The 19,145-nt window shown below is 38.8% G+C and overlaps 1 protein-coding gene across 10 annotated transcripts in view; it reads left to right on the forward strand.

Annotated features, from left to right (window-relative positions):
• The first annotated feature begins 2,388 nt into the window (after positions 1-2,388).
• Positions 2,389-19,145, forward strand: part of dennd5b (DENN/MADD domain containing 5B) — a 37,004-nt gene continuing 20,247 nt past the window's right edge. For 2 of the 10 annotated variants that reach the window (XM_060887455.1, XM_060887454.1), the window contains exons 1-4: positions 2,389-2,754; positions 12,887-12,946; positions 15,120-15,229; positions 17,879-18,575. In XM_060887455.1, coding sequence (XP_060743438.1) covers positions 2,658-2,754; positions 12,887-12,946; positions 15,120-15,229; positions 17,879-18,575 — 964 coding nt within the window. In that variant the 5' untranslated portion in view covers positions 2,389-2,657. The remainder of the gene's footprint in view (positions 2,755-12,886; positions 12,947-15,119; positions 15,230-17,878; positions 18,576-19,145) is intronic. The other 8 variants (XM_060887447.1, XM_060887448.1, XM_060887449.1 and 5 more) reach the window with 4 other exon arrangements.

A 19,145-nucleotide genomic window follows, 5' to 3' on the forward strand; every position in this document is an offset into this window, starting at 1 on the left:
TAACAAGAATATATTTTTAATTAATATTAAATTCATTAATATTATTTTTTTTAAAGCCCATTTTTTATGTTTTTATGTCTTTTTCATTGTTTAGGTTTTTACTTGCATCCTCAGTCACACGTTAATAAGTTGCATAGACTACAATATGGGCTATTTCTATAGCCCCGTAGAGACAAATAACAGTAATAGGTAAGAGTATCAGTAAGGTGGTTATATTCAGGTACACTATAACTTCAGGCAAAAACAAGACAGTTTTGCTTAACATTATCTATTTTCTGGCCTGGAAAGTGCAAGTCGTAACATTGGTCACTAACCACAACTTCATTCATCCGTGTGAGTTCATCTAAAGGAGTGTGGTCATCATTAACCTGTAATTGTTTAATCAGCCAATTACAAGGCAGCAAGGGCCAATAAATCAAGAGCTTCATTTAATGTTCACAACAAAATTAGAATAATTAAAAAGTGTGATCTCTGTGACTTTATCTGTGGCATGGATGTTAATCTCAGATGTGCTGGTTTGAGTATTTACTGTAATTTTAATCAAATACATTTACAGACTTGTTTATCAAACCATATACTGATAGAGGCTGGAGATATGAGGCTGAGAATACTGAAAACCCCTAACCCTTTGTGTAAATTAAGTGCTTTTTCAAACTTGCCTTAAAGCATTCTCCAAACAATGAGTTATGAAGTCACCTAATGACTTAGACACTTTAGTAAACCGTTTCAGTTTCAACCACAAGGAAAGGCTGAGATGAGCCACACCTCTAATTATAACAAGTCATTTGGTGATTAAAATACAGAGTTTTTCTGGTAATGAGACCACAAAAACATTTACACATTTGAAGGTATGATAGTCATTTTTAGATAGATAGAGAGAGAGAGAGAGAGAGAGAGAGAGAGAGAGAGAGAGAGAGAGAGAGAGAGAGAGAGAGAATTTATTCAGATTTTTAGAGATTATTGTTTTCCAAAACAAAAAAAAAGAAAAATAGAAAACCAATAGAAATCAAAGGAAAATTATATCACATAAAAATATAAAATTATATATACCAAAATAATGATATTATTATGATAATATAATAATTATCAATTATTATTGATATTATTATTATTATTATTAATGCATTATAATAAAAATTATGTAAACAATATAAAACACAGCAGAAAAATAGAAAGGCAATAAAAATACAGAAGAACAATAGATAAACCAACACAAAATACAGTATAAAATAGAAAAACAATTGAAAATACTAAGAAAAAAAAAGAAATAAAACTATAGAAAATACAGCAGAAATATAAAAAAACAACATAAAATGTATTAGAAAAATAGAAAACGAATAGAAAATAAAGTAGAAAGAAGAAGAAAAACCAACAGACAACACGGTAGAAAAATAGAAAATCAATTAAAAATATAATGAGAAAGAAGAAAATACAGAAGAAAATAGAAAAACAAAATTCTGTCGCTTGGTCACTACATCTTGACATATCAGTGCTCTTTCACAGGAAGGCCTCCGGGTGTTTAAACAGCGCCTCCTGGTGTTCACTGAGCCTGGAGTTCATAGAGAGGTTACACACAGTAAGTAAATGACGGCCCTGCCTAGGCTTAGGCTTTGTTTAAGGTTTGCCTATGGTTAGGGTTGTGCTAACGTGTGAGCCTTAGGCTAAGGAAAGGTTTGGGCAAGAAGTTAAGGTTTGTCTCTCTAGGCTAGGGCAAGTGGTGTCGAGTTGTAGAAATGACATTATATACATTTACATTATTTACTGTCCAGTGTCACCCAAATGAGGATGAGGTTCCCTTCTGAGTCTGGTTCCTCTCAAGGTTTCTTCCTCATATCATCTCAGGGAGTTTTTCATGCCGCCGTCACCTCTGGCTCGCTCATTAGGGATGTATTTTAAATTTGAAGTTAATCTTTTTTAAATTAACTTAATTTTAAACTTTAATTGTAAATATTCACTTATTTATTTCTATTCTTATTTTTTCTTCTTCTTATTATTATATATTTATTTCTTTTTCTCTCTCTTCTGTTTCCATACCTCTGTAAAGCTGCTTACAATTGTTAAATTGTGTGTGTGTGCGCGAGTGTGAGTGCATGTGCGAATGTGAGTGTGTGTGAGTGCATGTGTGAATGTGAGTGTGTGTGTGTGCATCATTCCCGAAGTTAGAGTTTTCCCGACACCTTTATATGACGTTTTTAAATAAGAAGCGACTCCAAGTGGTTAAAAGTCTTCCTATGTGGGTGCAGGAATCCCGCACCGACGCAACCGGTCACAAAATCACAGTCAACGAATTAGCCGAAAGGTTTTTTTTTTTTTAAAAAAGCTTTAAAAACGTGATTGGTCGAGAACCGTGTCAGGGTGCGCGCATGAGCGCGCGCGTGCACGCCACTATCCCGACTCCGAACTGTCAGTAAGCGGAGCTCTATATCACATCTCTCACCCGGCGGCGCGCGCGCGCACACAAACAAACACGGCGACTTAAAGGGGCTTCGTGTCCTCGTGAGATTTTTTTTTTTTTGCGTGTGTGTTCTGATCTTTTTACGTTCTAAAGAGAAAAAAAAAAGAATCTCTTACTGAAACCGGTTCGGACATGGATTCGGTGCGGTCATAAAAATAAACCACGAAGAACGCGGATTAGCTGGACAAAGCGAGCCGAGAAGATGAGCGCGAGCACAACGGCGTCGTGTCGCTTCGCCCATTACTTCGTGTTATGTGGACTGGACAACGACACGGGCCTCGAGCCCGACGCCTTAGCGGGTAACACCTCATCCACACGCTTTATCCTGCACACACAGGGTGTTTATTTTCCATCCATGACCTCACGCAGCTGATCCAAAGCTTACTGTCTTTTGATTTTTTCCCCCAGACGGAGTTTGTTTAAATCCCACCTCTATTCCGCCTCTAAACGAGACGATTCGTCCTTTATTTCATCTGCGCCATGCTGTAAAACCTACTTTGTTTCTTAATATAAACACACACCCGTTAACTGTTTATTCTTTTCTCATACACTCCGGTTAAATATTTGACCTTCTTATAATAACGCTTTCTTTCAAACGTAAACGTTTTAAAAACCCACCCGATCTACGGTTATTCGGATTAAAATCCCTTATAATAAAATGACCTGTGATTTAAATGTCAGCTTCCGGTAAATATTCCAGAGATTAAAAAAAATAACTGTGTTGTGCATGCATGCCATTTAACACCATTCTGGTTGAAATTGTAAACAAATCTGACTTTATGTAATATTTCTGATATTTACGTTTACAGCATTTAGCAGACACTCTTATCCAGAGTGACTTACATTTTTATTTCAGTTTATACACCTTAGCAATTGAGGGTTAAGGTGTCCTTGCTGCAGTGGCAACTTGGTGGACCTGGGATTCGAACCAATGACCTTCCGATAGTCTGGTAGTCGAACACCTTAACCGCTGAGCTACCACATCATGATAGTTGGGTGCTAAGACACCACTCCATCCTCTTACATGCTTTCACTCAGCAGGCATCTCACGCCTGAGTTTTTCACATCCAGATTTTAATCATCTGCTCGTTATAATGCGTAAAGTTTGTTCGAACCTGTGTCGACTCAAACTCAGGTGATTGTCTCAGAGTGTCCTCAGAGTGAAGTAGATTTGTTCCAAGTCCAATCCATCCTGAAGTGAACCAATCATGGTGTATATTTAGCGGTCTTGTATGGTACACGTGAGATGAAAATTGAGCCAAATGATGATTATCGTCCCGGGATGTAAAGGTCTACGCACCCCTGTTAACCCAGTGTTTTTCCACCCTGAATGTGAAGGGTATAAATATTCAATGAAAACTGAGTAAGTAAGGCTGTGTAAGAGGCAGCCTATCAGCGCTTACGTCCTGACTTGGCAATATTTTCTCACATTTTTTGCAAAAACATTCCAGATTCATCAAACTGTAGAGGCATTTCCTGTTTACAGACTGCTTCATGTCGCTGATTTTAGTGGGATTCGAGTCTGGTGTCTGGCCAGATCATTCCAGTTTGGATGTATGCTTTGTCATTGTCGTGTGGAAAGGGTGAGATTCTTTTACAGCTTCAGATTATTAGCAGATAGCTGAATGTTTTGCACTAAAATCTCCTGGTATTTGTAGTTATTCATGATTCCCTCTACCTCAATAAAAGCACAATTTCTGGCTAAAGAAAAGCAGCACCAAAGCATGATGCTGCCACCACCATGCTACACTGTAGGTATGCTTATCTTTTGGTGCTTTTTTTGTGAGAAAATGCATCCGTCTATCCATCCTACCCCATAACCCAGACCTAAAGAATATGACCGATTGTTTGTCAGTACTTGCCAGATATTCCTGTAGCTTAATTTCTGTACATTACAAAAAACCTGCCATTTTAACAGGATTGTGTAGACGTTTCATTTCCATTGTATTTGAACTTGGTAAAGGTTTGTTTGCATTTTTCCTTTGCTGGATCTCTAATCAATGAATAATAGTTTTATATGTAGATTTGTAGCCTTTCAGACAATTTGGGGTGTGTGTGTGTGTTTTGGTTCATTGAATTACTTGCACTTCGAAACCAGATAGCTAACGAGTCATAAGATAGTTTCATGTATGAAAGTGCACTAAAACTGAGCAAATGCTGAACTATCTCGGTGTGTTTTCTTCACATTCAGCAGTCATGTGTTTTGTTGTGGAGATGATTGTATATCGCAACCGGTGTGAGAAGCCTGTAATTAGCTTTCGTACCCAACCCGATGATGCTGTAAGTGATGGAAATCATGGAACAGTGACAATCAACTTATCATCTGTAAGCGAATAAAAGTGCTAAGGGTGCAAAAAAGATGCTGTAGCAGTGAGGCTGGCTGAGATGACAACACTCTCAGTTTCAATTGTGGTGAAAAATAGGAGCGAGACTGTTATCCCTCTCTATCTAAACTCGATTCAAAGGCTTGCTATTGTTGCAGATTAGATTAAGAAGTGTTTGTTTATATTTCATTCTAGCAGGGCTAAATTGTGAGGAAAAGAGAGAGAGAGAGAGAGATGAGTTTTCCAGATTCAATCCTGCCAAACCGGAATGCAGCACTTTCTCTGATCTCGTTAAGTCCATGGACACACATTTCCTGTTGATCATCTGTGCATGACTGAACAGATGTATTAAATACCAGAGGGCAGGCACACACACACACACTACACATATACTGCACACTCTATACACTACGCATATACTGCACACACACTACGCATATACTGCACACACACTACGCATATACTGCACACACACTACACATATACTGCACACACACTACACATATACTGCACACACACTACACATATACTACACACACTCTACACACTACACATATACTACACACTCTACACACTACACATATACTGCACACACTCTACAAATACACTGCACACACACTACTCATACTGCACACACTTCACATACTGCACACACTCTACACACTACACATATACTGCACACACACTACACATATACTACACACACTCTACACACTACACATATACTACACACTACACACTACACATATACTGCACACACTCTACACACTACACATATACTCCACACACTCTACACACTACACATATACTGCGTGCACACTCTACACACATACTGCACACACTCTACACACACCATATATACTACACACACTACAAATACCACACACGTATACCAGACACTCTACACCCTACACATGCTACACATATACACACTACACCTACACCAAAGACATGCACTACACACAAATACACTAGCTTTTCCACAGTAATCCAGCATTAAAATCATTTCGCACGTATACCACAAACTACACCGACAAAGTCACCCCACACACAAGCTTTTCCAGTAATTGGGCACTGGAATTATTTCACACATATACCAAACACTACTCAGACACACACACACCACACATATTAGACAAACCACACTACACATACACCACACACTCAACCTTTTCCACAGTAATCCAGCACTGAAATCATTTTCTTGCCCATTTCCTTTTTTTGTGGGTTTGTGTAATCGTACACTTGAGGAGGCTTAGAGTTTAAGAATTCACTATGATTAAGCTTGTGATTTCACGGACATGATCGTTGTCCAGGGCCCTTGTATATCTGAGGTGAGTATCCTGATGATTGGACTGCAGGCTGCTCTGACTCTGTGCCTACTTTGATCGCCTGCTTTTCATACGCCAGTCTATTTAGAAAGGATATTGAATATTATTTACTCATAACTCCATCAGGTTACGGCAGAAACTAGTGCTCAAATTTTCAGCTTGTTTCAACAAACAATACATCATTTTACTAGCTAGGCAAACAGACGAGTTCCTAAACGAATCACTTCAGACTTTAGATGACTCCTTGGGAATTTCATCACACAAGACAAGCTTTCTCATGCCCAAGATCAAATCACAGACTTTCCCTAGAGCTGTTTAACTGCATCTGAAGTTTTCTTAATGTTTCTCAACATTATGACATGCAGAAAACAGGTTTTATATATTAAAAAAAAAAGAGAAGAAAGATTTTTTCTGCTTGACAAATTATTGCGCAGGTTTCTAATTTTTTTCCCCTCTTCTACAGTCTCATGAGTTATCCCGTCGTCGTCTTCTCTTTTCAAATCAGATCGATAATTCTCTATTCTTTAAATATTACAGCGAGTTCCTCACTGCACACAAGATGATCGCTGGCTTCAAATGTCCAAATCTAGTTAGAAAACAAATACTCACGTTATTGCAGTGTAGGAACATTTGCATTACACACCTGCTCACTTGTTTATAGCTCAGTAGAGTTTCAGTTTCAAGATACATTACAACACAAATACATCCACATACATACATAAGCACCACCTGCGTTACGCCATGCAATTTAAACAAATTCATACAGGAATGAAATATCGGACTTAGCGTCTTGTTTTAACCAAATACTCTTCAATTCTTTTGAATGCTATATACTCTTGACCCTATTGTCTGGTTAGAATAAGAAGAAGCCTTTATTTATCACATAAACGTCACAGAACTGGGAGATTTGTTTTATTTCCCCTTCAAAGCCCATCTTGTTAGGAAGATACAGCTCTCTGGAGCGGTGAGGGTATTGTTTATGGGCTCTTTGGGGGCAGCTTGGAGGTGCTTGGGCTCAAAATCCTGACCTGTAAGACCAACTTTCTGTAAGATTGAAAGCTAGATGAACTGGAATAGGAATCCTGCTTAGTACTGTACTCAATAAAAGTACTACCTTTATAGAAAGGTACATAAGGATGTGATCCGAAACATATTGCTGTGTATTGAGACCAGGAAGCGTATGAAAAGATTAAAATAACATGCAATCTAATAGTTTAAAGGCTTATCTGATATAAATTGGTAAAATAGACAAATACCATGAAAGAGCAAAAAAATTGAGCAAGGTTTTCGGTTTGAGATGCAGCTCATGAGGACAATCATGAAAACGGTGTAATATTTTATTGCTACAGTGCGTTTTAATGTTAGTCTGAGCTGAAAACCAGATGGATGGGGCTAGAACTTTGTCCTTTAAATCGTATGCAAGTCCTGAAGATGCGCACAGAGAGCATGAGGGTGTGTGTGTAATAATACCACTTGCGTTACCGCTGTGTTATAGTTTGCTGTTATATAAACCAGGTGTTCTTAGCGTTAAGTTTAAGAATCTCTGCTGTAAGATTTCTGACTGTCAGGAGGTTTGGCTGTAGTTTGAGAGCAGCACACCGAGCAGTAGTCTACTGCTGTACTGGGAACCTGATGATGTGAGTGATGTACATTTTTCATGACCTCTTATCATGTAACAAACGGTGAAAAACATCAGCACGGTGTCACACCGAATGGTGGCAGATGTTCACCCCAATTTTTGTGCGTTCTTTGTCAGATGATTTTATCGGAATTGAATTACAGCTGAGTTGAGATGAGAGCTACAGACACTGCTCACTAACCCAACAATAGCAGACTCAGTCTTTCAGTAGTCCAGATTCTAACCACTGAGCTGTGCATGTGTGTGTGCGTGAGTGTGAGGATCGTATTATTGTGAGTGAGTAAGGGTAGTATCTGTGTGTGTGTGTGTGTGTGTGTGTGTGTGTGTTCTCGGTCTCGTCTCGAGGATGTACTGTCACTCTGTGGTCACACGTGTAGCAGAGCCGCTACGTTTGATGCACTAGTTGTTCGAATCTTCTCACTGCTTTCATTTCCCTAATTCACACCTGCACCGTTAGCATTAATGCTGCTTCAGAGGACGCTGCTCTTTGAATTTTACTGTTCCACAGTCTCCGTCTCTCACACCTCAAACCCGTCTCGCTCCGTTTATTCCCAGTTATTCAGGCTTTAACGCCTGGATCAGTCAGTTTCCCGTCACTGTGTGATCCATGCTGATGCAGTAAATCAGTGCAGTGCTGCTTTCTGTCAGATTCTCTTTATTACACTTGCGTAAACAGATCCTGGTGTGTCTGTGTTTTTGTTTTTTTCCCCCCTGTCTCTAGAAGTGAAATAAAACCATAGACTCAACTTTGTTCAAGCTAGACAAGAAGGTTTTGGGACATTTTTAAGGTTGTTTTATTTCATTGGGTATACTCGAGCTAGGTTTTTGTTTTGATTCCACCTCAAACTGTGGGAGAAACTATGGACCGCTCCCTCGCGTTTGTCTTTTCTTAGCAACCAGTTAACTGTAACGACTGATGTGTATCTTTTAGTACACGAACATTTTGATGTATTTAAAGCTAATACTTGCAGTAAAACTCATTTAAAAATGCTTGATGCTTTGAGGAGGCATGTTGATTTGATGTCACTTGCTGAGCTCTGGGTTTCCTGAGTAGGGAATTACGACCTTTAGTAATGCTACGACAAAGCCATTGGAGATCTTTTATTTTTAAAGCGAGATCGCGGCATGAATGACAACGAGCATTGCTGACTAGATGTGGCCGAGTCCAGAGACGCAACAAAGCTGTGAATAGGGACGCTATGTGTGACCATATTGTGTCGATGCTATGAGCGGCCATATCGTTTTGACGTCACTTGCAGAATTTGAAGATGAATCGAGACTGAGTAGGAATTCCTATTTGAGGCTAAAATGTATGAAGATATGCATGCAAAACGTGCTGTTTTTAACTTTCAGTAATTCTGCATTATGTGCCGAACCAAGCATTAGGATCCACATGCTGCTTCCATAAGCAATGACTGTGTAGCGAGACTTCCGGAGTCAGGAAGTCAAAGCAAGCATTGTGACGTCCGTACACTGAAGCCCATCTCTGTCTTTGTGTAATAATGTTATCCAGTGCTTAGTACTGGGGAAATAAAAGCTCTACACATCAGAATGGTGGAGAAAGGTCGTAGATCTTAGGAATCGTCAAGCACAGAATGGTCCTAGATGTCTCAAGTCCTGAGTGGTTACACGTACAAAGACTATGCTAATGTAATCAGCACTGCGGTCGGTATTCATTTAAAGCTCGTTTATTTCAACATTGTCTGATTATCCGAGAGGACGTGTCACTCTGAGGAGACTAGACTGAGGAGCTGATTTGAAGAATCTGAATCGGAAATTCAGCCACATGCCCTGAGGTACAGGGTACTTGCGTCTTTCAGGGGGAAAACGTTTAACCCTGAGCGCAACAACATGTCAAATTAGACTCTTCCAACATGGCACTGTTGAATATTCCAGTAATAAGAGTCAGGACCGCTTATACTTTGAGACTTCACATAAACTGGGTCTAATGATGAATCATTTATGGAAGGAGGCTCGGGTGTAAGATTTCAGGGCAGAGATGTTTACTCTTCTGGGCTTGTGGTTTGATTCCTGTTTTCCAGTGCTTTCAGTGCATTGTGTTTCCTCTGGGTTCTCTGGTTTTCTCCTTCAGTCCAAAGACATGTCCTGTAGGCTGATTAGCATCTCTAAAATAGTGTGTCTGTGTGTGTGTCTGTGTGTGTGTCTGTGTGTGTGTCTGTGTGTGTGTCTGTGTGTGTGTCTGTGTGTGTGTCTGTGTGTGTGTCTGTGTGTGTGTCTGTGTGTGTGTCTGTGTGTGTGTGTGTGTGTCTGTGTGTGTGTCTGTGTGTGTGTCTGTGTGTGTGTCTGTGTGTGTGTCTGTGTGTGTGTGAGCTTCATCAAATGAAATGATTCAGAAACAGATATCAGCTGCGAAGGTGATGAAGCAGAGGAATAAACACAATAAACCTTCGGGTGTGTCTGAGTAACACATGAGCGCATACGGTTTCCGTCTGAATATTAACCGTGATTGTGTTTGTGTGACGCTTGTCCTGAATCACATCAGAACATTAAAAAAAAAAAAGAAAAAAGAGTGTCTGTCTATATATGTATATGAACAACAGCACATCATGTTTCAGTTCTGAATCTCTGTCAATAAACAGTAATGCATGGTTTTATTTGTATTATTATTTAATAATTAATTATTTATTTGTAATTATTTATTTGCATTTATTTGTATATATTTATTTATATATTTTTTATTGAAAAATAGAGAACTTATGCCGCAGTCCAAATAAGTTGTTGGTTAAGGCTCTTGTTGTAGAGAGTTTTGTGTCGTAGAGTTTTGAGTGAAGCAGAAGGTCAAAGGGATTTGTCAATGGTTCGTTCTGTGTCATTGTGCGTGTGTGTGTGTTTGTGTGTGTTGTCGACTTTGCTCTGTGATGAGCGCCAACTCATAAGATAAACATCGTCCTCTGATAAGGCTGCACAAACACCACATACCTGCTTTACATGTCACTGATTTGTTATTGAAATGGAGCATTTTTCCTTTTGTTAACATGCTGCACTTATATATAAATACTCGTTCTGTTGTCTGGACCTTAATTGAAATCAGTACACAGATGCTTGTGGTCTAATTTGAACACGTGAGGTATGAGGTTATTTCATATGAGGTATGAAATTTTTAAAGGAGTTCTGTGCAGGTCAGAGAGAGAGAGAGAAAAAAGACGATGATGGACGTAGCAATGTTTGTAGGTGCGAATGTGAATTATGTGGTAAATGCTGATCTTAAGCGCCACCCCATTTTTAAAAATTTTTTTTTTTAAACGGCTGGTGGCAGGAAGCCAGACTCCCAGAGAGCTTTTTCACAGGTTTCTGGAAACAAGCTTGATCCTGTGTTTTGATGTGTTGCTTCAACAATCTTGTGATTAATGATGTGGGAATTCTACTGAGCAGTTTATTCACACGGTTGCTCTGATGAAGGACGAGCAATGACTGCTTGTGTTCATAAAGTCAGCATTCTAACCCTCACACACACTTCTACTGTGTTCACACTGACCACCTGATAGTGATTTTCCATTTTAATTTATTATATAGTGTAGTAAACTATTTATTTCTTCAGCATCTACGCCGTTTCAGGTCTAGAAATAAAATGAACTTAGAAATTAATTAGTGTATTAATATTTTTTGACTGTGAATTCAGGAACTGCAGCAATCTCTAAATCTCAGTTGGATGTTGGATTTCTGAGCGATTCTGCAGTAACACAGTAAACAGTTCAACATCCTTTTAGAATTCAGGTGTCCGATGTTCACACGGTGACGTTTATGATGATGATGATGATCGGTGATAAAGAGGAGAGCGACGGTCAAAACGAACAAAAACAGGATTTATTTACTTTATAATTATTTTTATTGTCAAAATTATTTGACACGTTTTAGGTCTGTTTAATCTTTTTGGGTCAAAATCTTTCATTTTTGTTTCCCCACCTGCTGCAGAAATGTTCTGGTGGCTTCCTTCATAAGGATAATAATCTGATGTTAAATGTTTTCTTGTATAAAGTTTACTAAATCGATCAAACACTGAGATTTCATGAACATAAGATATTCTCCAGAAAGCGAGAGCTTGTGATAGAACAATATATACAAAGTTCTGTGTAATCAGATGAGCTGTGTGGAGTCAGAATTTACACAGGGGCAGGTTCACATTACTTCATACATCATACATCAGACATCATCACCAAAGAGTTTACACACAAAGGTCTGACTCAGGAGTCAAAGGTCAACGACTGGTAGCGTCTGGTAGATTCTGTAGCGATGATGAATTTTAGCTGTGTCTAATTTGGGGAAATAGTTGTGGAACTTGTGGAATTTCTGTCATTACTGCACATCATTTCTGTTTTTTTTTTTTTTTTTGGGTGGTAAATCTCTACTTTACACCATATTGTGCTGTTGCCTTTGGTCCATTTTAAGCATTGATCTGTACTTTTTGGCTACAGGATTAAATAGTTTTTCTGAACTTTTACTACCTAGATAGCTCTGATTTTCTCCATTCTGGTTTCTTTACTACTTCATGCTCAGTAAACCGTCTGGGACACACGATTCTTATTGAAGGTGTTTTGCTTTGGTCCATACAGCCAGGACATAAGGGTAAAGGACCAGAGGGCGCTCGTGCTGTTGCTAGTTTCTATTTCTCTTAATCAGAACACAATGGTACCCTTTTTTTGACTTCAGTAATTGAGTCAGCTGGCACACATAAGAGTCAAGAGTCAAGTCAAGAAGCTTTTATTGTCATTTCAACCATATATAGCTGTACAGTACATATAGTACATAGTGAAATGAGACAAGGTTTCTCCAGGACCATAGTGCTACGTAGAACAAAGACAGAGCTAAGGACTTTAGTAAGTCAAGATCTAATGTGTCACCATATAATGACAGGCTATTTGACCATTTTTAGAATCTCACACATGATTTACTCATAACACAACCGTTTCTTTAACCTTCTTAACCAGGTTTTGTTCCAGTCTTGTACTTCACTCCCCACATTAACCCACTACTCACCAATTAAAGCACTAAAGCCCCCACCACCACCACCCCCACTTGCCTGTTTTCATGTATTCGTTCCATTTATTCATTTATGTTTCTCCATCCATGTTTGGTTTGACATTTGCATTTTTGTTTGTCTGCTTATGCTCCATGTCAGCGTTGTACCAGTGGCTAGAGGCAGATCGTCAGGGCAGAGACCCAGAGGCCGTGACGGCAGGTAAACCTCGGCATCACTAACCTCTACCACTAATCTCCTAACTATTCTACTACCTTTGCCTTCCCATCCTTTTCTCCCCAATTCATTGTCAGTTTATTTTTATTTTTCTCTCTTCTTATTATGGTGTGTTCACATTAGCGAGCATCCAAAAAAAAAAGCCAGATGGCAGCTTCTTTTCTGCGTATGTGTGAAACCGGAGCTGAGTTTTAAGTGATGATGAGGACGCAGATTTTTAAAGTTATGTTAAATTAGGTATGATGCAGTAAAGTGACAAATCCCAACAACTGGTTCAAATAAATTTTTTCAACTGACACTATCTTTATTATCATGACATATACGGAAGCTTGTTAAATGTGTATAGAGAAATTAGGAAGAAAAATAAAGCTTGGGAGGAGGTAGAAGAGATCATCGTTGTCTCTAGAGTGTGTTTGAAGCTAGTACAGTTAGCCTGCAGATAATCTGCTAATAGCTAAAATGAAACCTGACACATAATATACATCAACAACTAATAATATAATTTTTTTCCTCACGTTAGTCTATTATTTAATATGCATATATTGGTTTGTGTGGAGTCTTTGAAGACAGTGTTTGTATCTAATACAGTTAGCCTTTGCTGCTGATCATCTAGAAGCTACTGTAATATGTAGCCTGACATGTAATATACATCAAATAACTGTTTATTAATCAAATAATTTTATTAATAGTTTTATTAATAATTTATCAAATAACCCTCACAGATTAATGTGTTCTTTAATTTGTGTTTAACTAGGTAGAAGAAAATACTTTGATGAACAGCCTTGTAAGAGAATGTTTACAGCTAGCTTGTGCTGCTAACTGGCTAATAGCTAATACAAAGCCTGACACATAATATACATCAAACAACTGTTTTTTATAATTATAAAGTATAATATTTATATAAAAAGTATATAAAGTATTTTTTATAATTATAAAGTATAATATTTAATTTGCCTTTAGCAAGTAACATGCATATATATTTGTGTGTGTGTGTGTGTGTATATATATATATATATATATATATATATATATATATATATATATATATATATATATATATATATATATATATATTCTGTACATATATATTGTATATTACACATAGCTAATACAGTTCGCCTGAACTGCTGATCATCTAGACACTAGATAAAACCTGACACATTATATACGTTGAACACCTGTCTCACAGTTTAGTGTTATTTAATTTGCCTTTAACTAGTAAAAGAATATACATGCATATAGGTTTGTCTATAGTCTTACTGAGTGAAACTGTTTGTAGCTAATACAGTTAGCATGCCCTGCTAATGTGCTAAAAGCTAATACCAATGTTGACACCAATTTTCTTTTTCAATGTGTTTATAAAGACAAATAAATGTGCTTTCGGTAACGTTTTAGTGACTAAACAGCTGAACGGATGCTACACAACCTTAAGACACGCACCCACACCCATACGCTCCAGTGCGTGAACACCGTGATACTCTTTCTCTATTGTTACACCTCTCCTACAGATCACTGTTCTCTCTCTTCCTCTCAACCCTTCCTGCATGAGGCACGGTGCTAAAATGTGGGTCATTTTGCTCTGATTTTTTTTTAGAAATCTGCTGCTTCTGCTTCCTTCTCCTTTATATTTAAACTACATGTTTTTAGTGACATGTATCGGGCTTATGTTCCTCATTTAGGTTTGGGTTAATAGGGTTCTTTCTTAGGGTCTCTCTCTCTCTCTCTCTCTCTCTGTCTGTCTGTCTGTCTGTCTGAGATTTTCTTTTTTCCTGGTGTTCTATCCAAATAAACAGACTTCCATGTTATTTAACTTCTGCAATTAAATATATTTTTCATCCAAGGTACACAAAATGAGCATCTGATCACAATCTGACATCCGACTCTGAGCTTCTGTCCTCTAATTATTTATTAAAATCACACATCAGGTGCACATGGCATGCCCCAGTTTACTCACATGTACATCTCATATGCATGGACTCCACCCTGATTTATGCTGATGTTGCCCCGGTGTTCATCCGAGATCAAAAACAAAAAAAGGCTTGATATTAGATATAAGGTCAAGATCTTATCATCACTTGAATATAAGATCTTTATAATTTTAGATGTTGCCCTCTTTCCCTTCTTCCACTCATCATTTTTTCTTTTTTTTTTTTTCCAGGCGAGAACTTTGACCAGAGTCCCTTAAAACGGACCTTCAAATCCAAAGTGCTGGCTCACTACCCAGAGAACATCGAATGCAGCTCTTTTGACCAGGATGCTGTCAACATGGTGGGTTTAACGTTGGTGGGTTGTATCATGTAGCGCCGATCAGATATGATGCCTTGTTCAAAATACTTTGTTTGTTGTTGATGCAGCCATGTTTATTTGATGTCACTTATTGAACTCTAGGTGAAGGAGACCATCCAGATTTTCAAACATGAGTTGAGTTGAGAGGGAGTTTAAAAATAACAATAATGTTACAGCCTCCATTCTGATACAAAGAAATTGTGTATTCAAGACATGAAACAAAAAATTTGAGAAAATTTAAACATTATACAAATACAGAGCGGCTCGATGACTCAGATATGCACTGCTAGATTTTATAAACAAACAGAATGCTTAGTCTTAGTTTAGTTGCAAACGTGAAACACGTTGTTACTATGGTAACCGGTAGAAGGAACCACCTTCTTGCGACTTCATAGTACAGTGACTAGAGACTTGTGGAGATTAAATCAGTGTATCAGTGAAATGTGCTGTGCTGTAGGAGCGGCTAGCTGTGTGAGCGATTACTAAAAAAAAAAGTTTCTTGGACGATACAATAATGTCCAAATCTATGTCTTAATAAACAGGCATTAGGTGCAGAGTGTAAAAATCATTCAGGTTTGCGATTATTGTTGATTATCGTGGATTAATTAATCAACAGTAATTTCCTAGCGCTTGTCACTAGTCTCTGTTATCACATACAAACAAGGAGCACAGGACAATCTCACTGACATGAACTTTGAACTTGTCACAGTGCTGTCACGGAGTTCCGCAGGCACCGTTTGGAAAAGTGTTGTTGTGTTGCGAAGATATTTTAAAGCCCATGAAGCCAAGTCAATAAGGTCAACAGCAATGATTTGTGGTTGAATCGTTTTAAAGCCGATTTAAATTAATTAAATATTTGAAATGTATTTTTTTCACGTATTTTTTTTTAAATATATCTAAATAAATCTATTATATAATGATGAAAGTAAATAAAATTTATTTCCACTATAAAAATAAATTTTTGTAAATTTCACATAATAAACAATCAAAGGTTAAACTAACGTCCACTAGGGGGCAGAATTAAAATAAAAGACTAAAAGTCGTACGTTTGACATTTTTTATAGCTCGGTCTGATCACGTTAATAATTCAGCCTGACGGGAACTCGCTCAGTGCTCGTCAGTCAGAGATACCGTGAGGAATTGTGAAAGACAGCTTGAAGACACATCCTATGAAATAATTGCACAGATGACATGAATTATGTATGTTCGATTGCTCTTAGACGGCAAACAGTCGATAATTTCCCGGCTCAGTTAACGTTTTGTTCGAGACAACATCCTCGATACACATTTTTTTTTTTTTTTTTTTTTTTTTTTTTTTTTAAGAGGTCAGTGAGCTTCTGTGATCTACACATTAACCCACAGACACGTCGGAAGCTTCAGCTCAGAATTCTGAGAGCCTCCGAGTCTCAGTGAGGCTCATGTTACAGCCGCTGTGTTGCTGAATGTAACGGAACTCCCTGACCTGCCATCCCTGTGCTGCAAGGTCATTTTTTTGCGTAAGCAACGTAAACAGAAGCCTGGCGCTGCTGATGGAGCCATGAATTATTCACTTTCCTCTCTGCTGATATCAGCACTCGAGCAGCCTATTGTGGAGACTGTCAGGTCTCAGACAGGAACAGCTGAGCAGTGCTGCTTCTTCCTCAGTGACGTCAGCACAGGAGCGTTCTCCCTCTTTCTCTCTCTCTTTTACACATACACACACACACATACACACAGCTCTTATGAACATGCATAGTAATTTCACTTTCTCTTACTCTCTTTCTCTCACACACATACACACACACACACAAATATACCCACAGCTGTCATGAACATACATACAGTAGTAATTTTCACACACACACACAAATATACCCACAGCTGTCATGAACATGCATAGTAATTTTCTCTCACACACAAATATAAACACTTCTCTCATGAACATGCATAGTAATTTCTCTCTCTCTCTCTCTCTCTCTCTCTCTCTCTCTCTCTCTCTCTCACTCACACTCACACTCACACTCTCTCACACACACACACACACAACACACACAGCTCCCATGAACATGCATAGTAATGTCTCTTTCACTCACTCACTCACTCACTCACTCACTCACTCACTCACTCTATCTCTCTCACACACACACACACACACACACACACATGCACATACATATGCACACAAATATACACACTTCTCTCATGAATATGCATAGTAATTTCACTCTCACATGTACACAGCTCTGAACTAGTCTCACATACATACCCAGTAATCTCTTTCTTTTCCAAAAGCACTTACCAGTGATTCTGTTTTATTAAATATCTTATCCAAAATGTTTCTCTCCTCGGCCCAATACTGATACTGGCTGCCACATTGTATGCAATATTTTTTTCTCTTGCCTTTCCACAATGCGATGCATGTTTGTGTCAGGAGTGTGTTAATAGGATTTATATAATAGGAGATTCAGAGTAACCAACAGATGTACATTGTGATTTTAGATTTCTTTAGATTTTTTAGAGTTTATCCAAACAGGGACAAGGTCACACTGTTGTTGGGGGGTGTGTGTGTTTATTCAGTTTCTCTATTTTTTAGACGTATTCAGTATTTATTGACTGCTGTAGCTTAGTATTTATGTGTTGCTCTCTCTCCAGCTCTGCATGCCTAAAGGTCTGTCGTTCCGCACTCAAAAGGACTCCCTGACCCCGAAGTTCCACTCGTTCCTAATCACACGTGAGGACGGCTCTCGCACCTATGGCTTTGTTCACACCTTCTATGAGGAGGTGACCAGCGCTCAGATCCGTTCCGCCATGCAGACATTGCACCAGATGCACCATGCAGAGCACACCTCATCCCATACCTGCCCTTCATCCTCCTCCTCATCCTCTACCAGTATGGACTCGCTAACCAGCAGTTCAGACGAAGCGGAGTCTCTGTCCTCTGCCTGTTCCGTGAGTCGACATTGTTGCAAATCTCAGAGCTACGATGCCGAGCAGGACACGCTGTATGTCTCTAAAGCACTGTGTCTAATCACACCCATGCCCTTCATGCATGCGTGTCGCCGCTTCCTGGCCCAGGTGCACAGGGCTGTCACGGCACAACAGCCACCTCCTTTACCTCTAGAGAGCTACATACACAATGTGCTTTATGAAGTCCCGCTTCCGCCTCCTGGGCGCTCCTTAAAGTTCCACGCCGTTTATGAGCCCATCGTATGTCAGCGGCCAGGACCGGCCGAGCTCCCGCTGGCAGATTTTCCCCTGGGCGAGGCCTTCCGGCTGCTAGGCGTTGAAAACCTGGTGCAGCTCTTTACCTGCGTCCTGCTCGAGATGCAGGTTCTGCTTTACTCACAAGGTGAGACTCAAACCGAGGCTGGTTTAAAACAAAAAAAATGGAAAGTTTAGTTTTTTGTTAGACTTTCCCTGTGTATATATATGCTAGCTAATGCTAGACAGCTTGGCCACATTCATTCTGTGGTGTTGTCTGTATATTTAGCTATGAACATGTGTTTGTGGGTACATGTTCATTCATTGCAGGCTAATTCCATGCTTAGCATCATTAATCTACTGAAAGAGGATCTTCTACAGCTAAACCATTTTAAAATGTTAGTTTAGCTAATAATCATTGCCTGTATAAGTGGAGAACATTTGAGTTAACTCGATCCTAAATAAAATTCCTGACACATTTTTCAGTCAGAGTATAAACGATTAGTATCAGGTGGCTAGGCTGAAGCAGAACATGTTAGCATGGACGTTAGCTGCCTCCAAACCATCTGCCGTGTGTTTGATATGGAGAAAGTGTAATGAATAAAAATGTTTAAAATCACTTTTAACAAACTCAAGGCATTAAGTATGAAGTCTCGAGGCAGCGAGCATCACGCCATGTCACCGCTCTGTAGTTATTACTCTACATCATACATCGGGT

This window comes from Tachysurus vachellii, chromosome 14 (genome assembly GCF_030014155.1).
Source record: "Tachysurus vachellii isolate PV-2020 chromosome 14, HZAU_Pvac_v1, whole genome shotgun sequence".
NCBI lineage: Eukaryota > Metazoa > Chordata > Actinopteri > Siluriformes > Bagridae > Tachysurus > Tachysurus vachellii.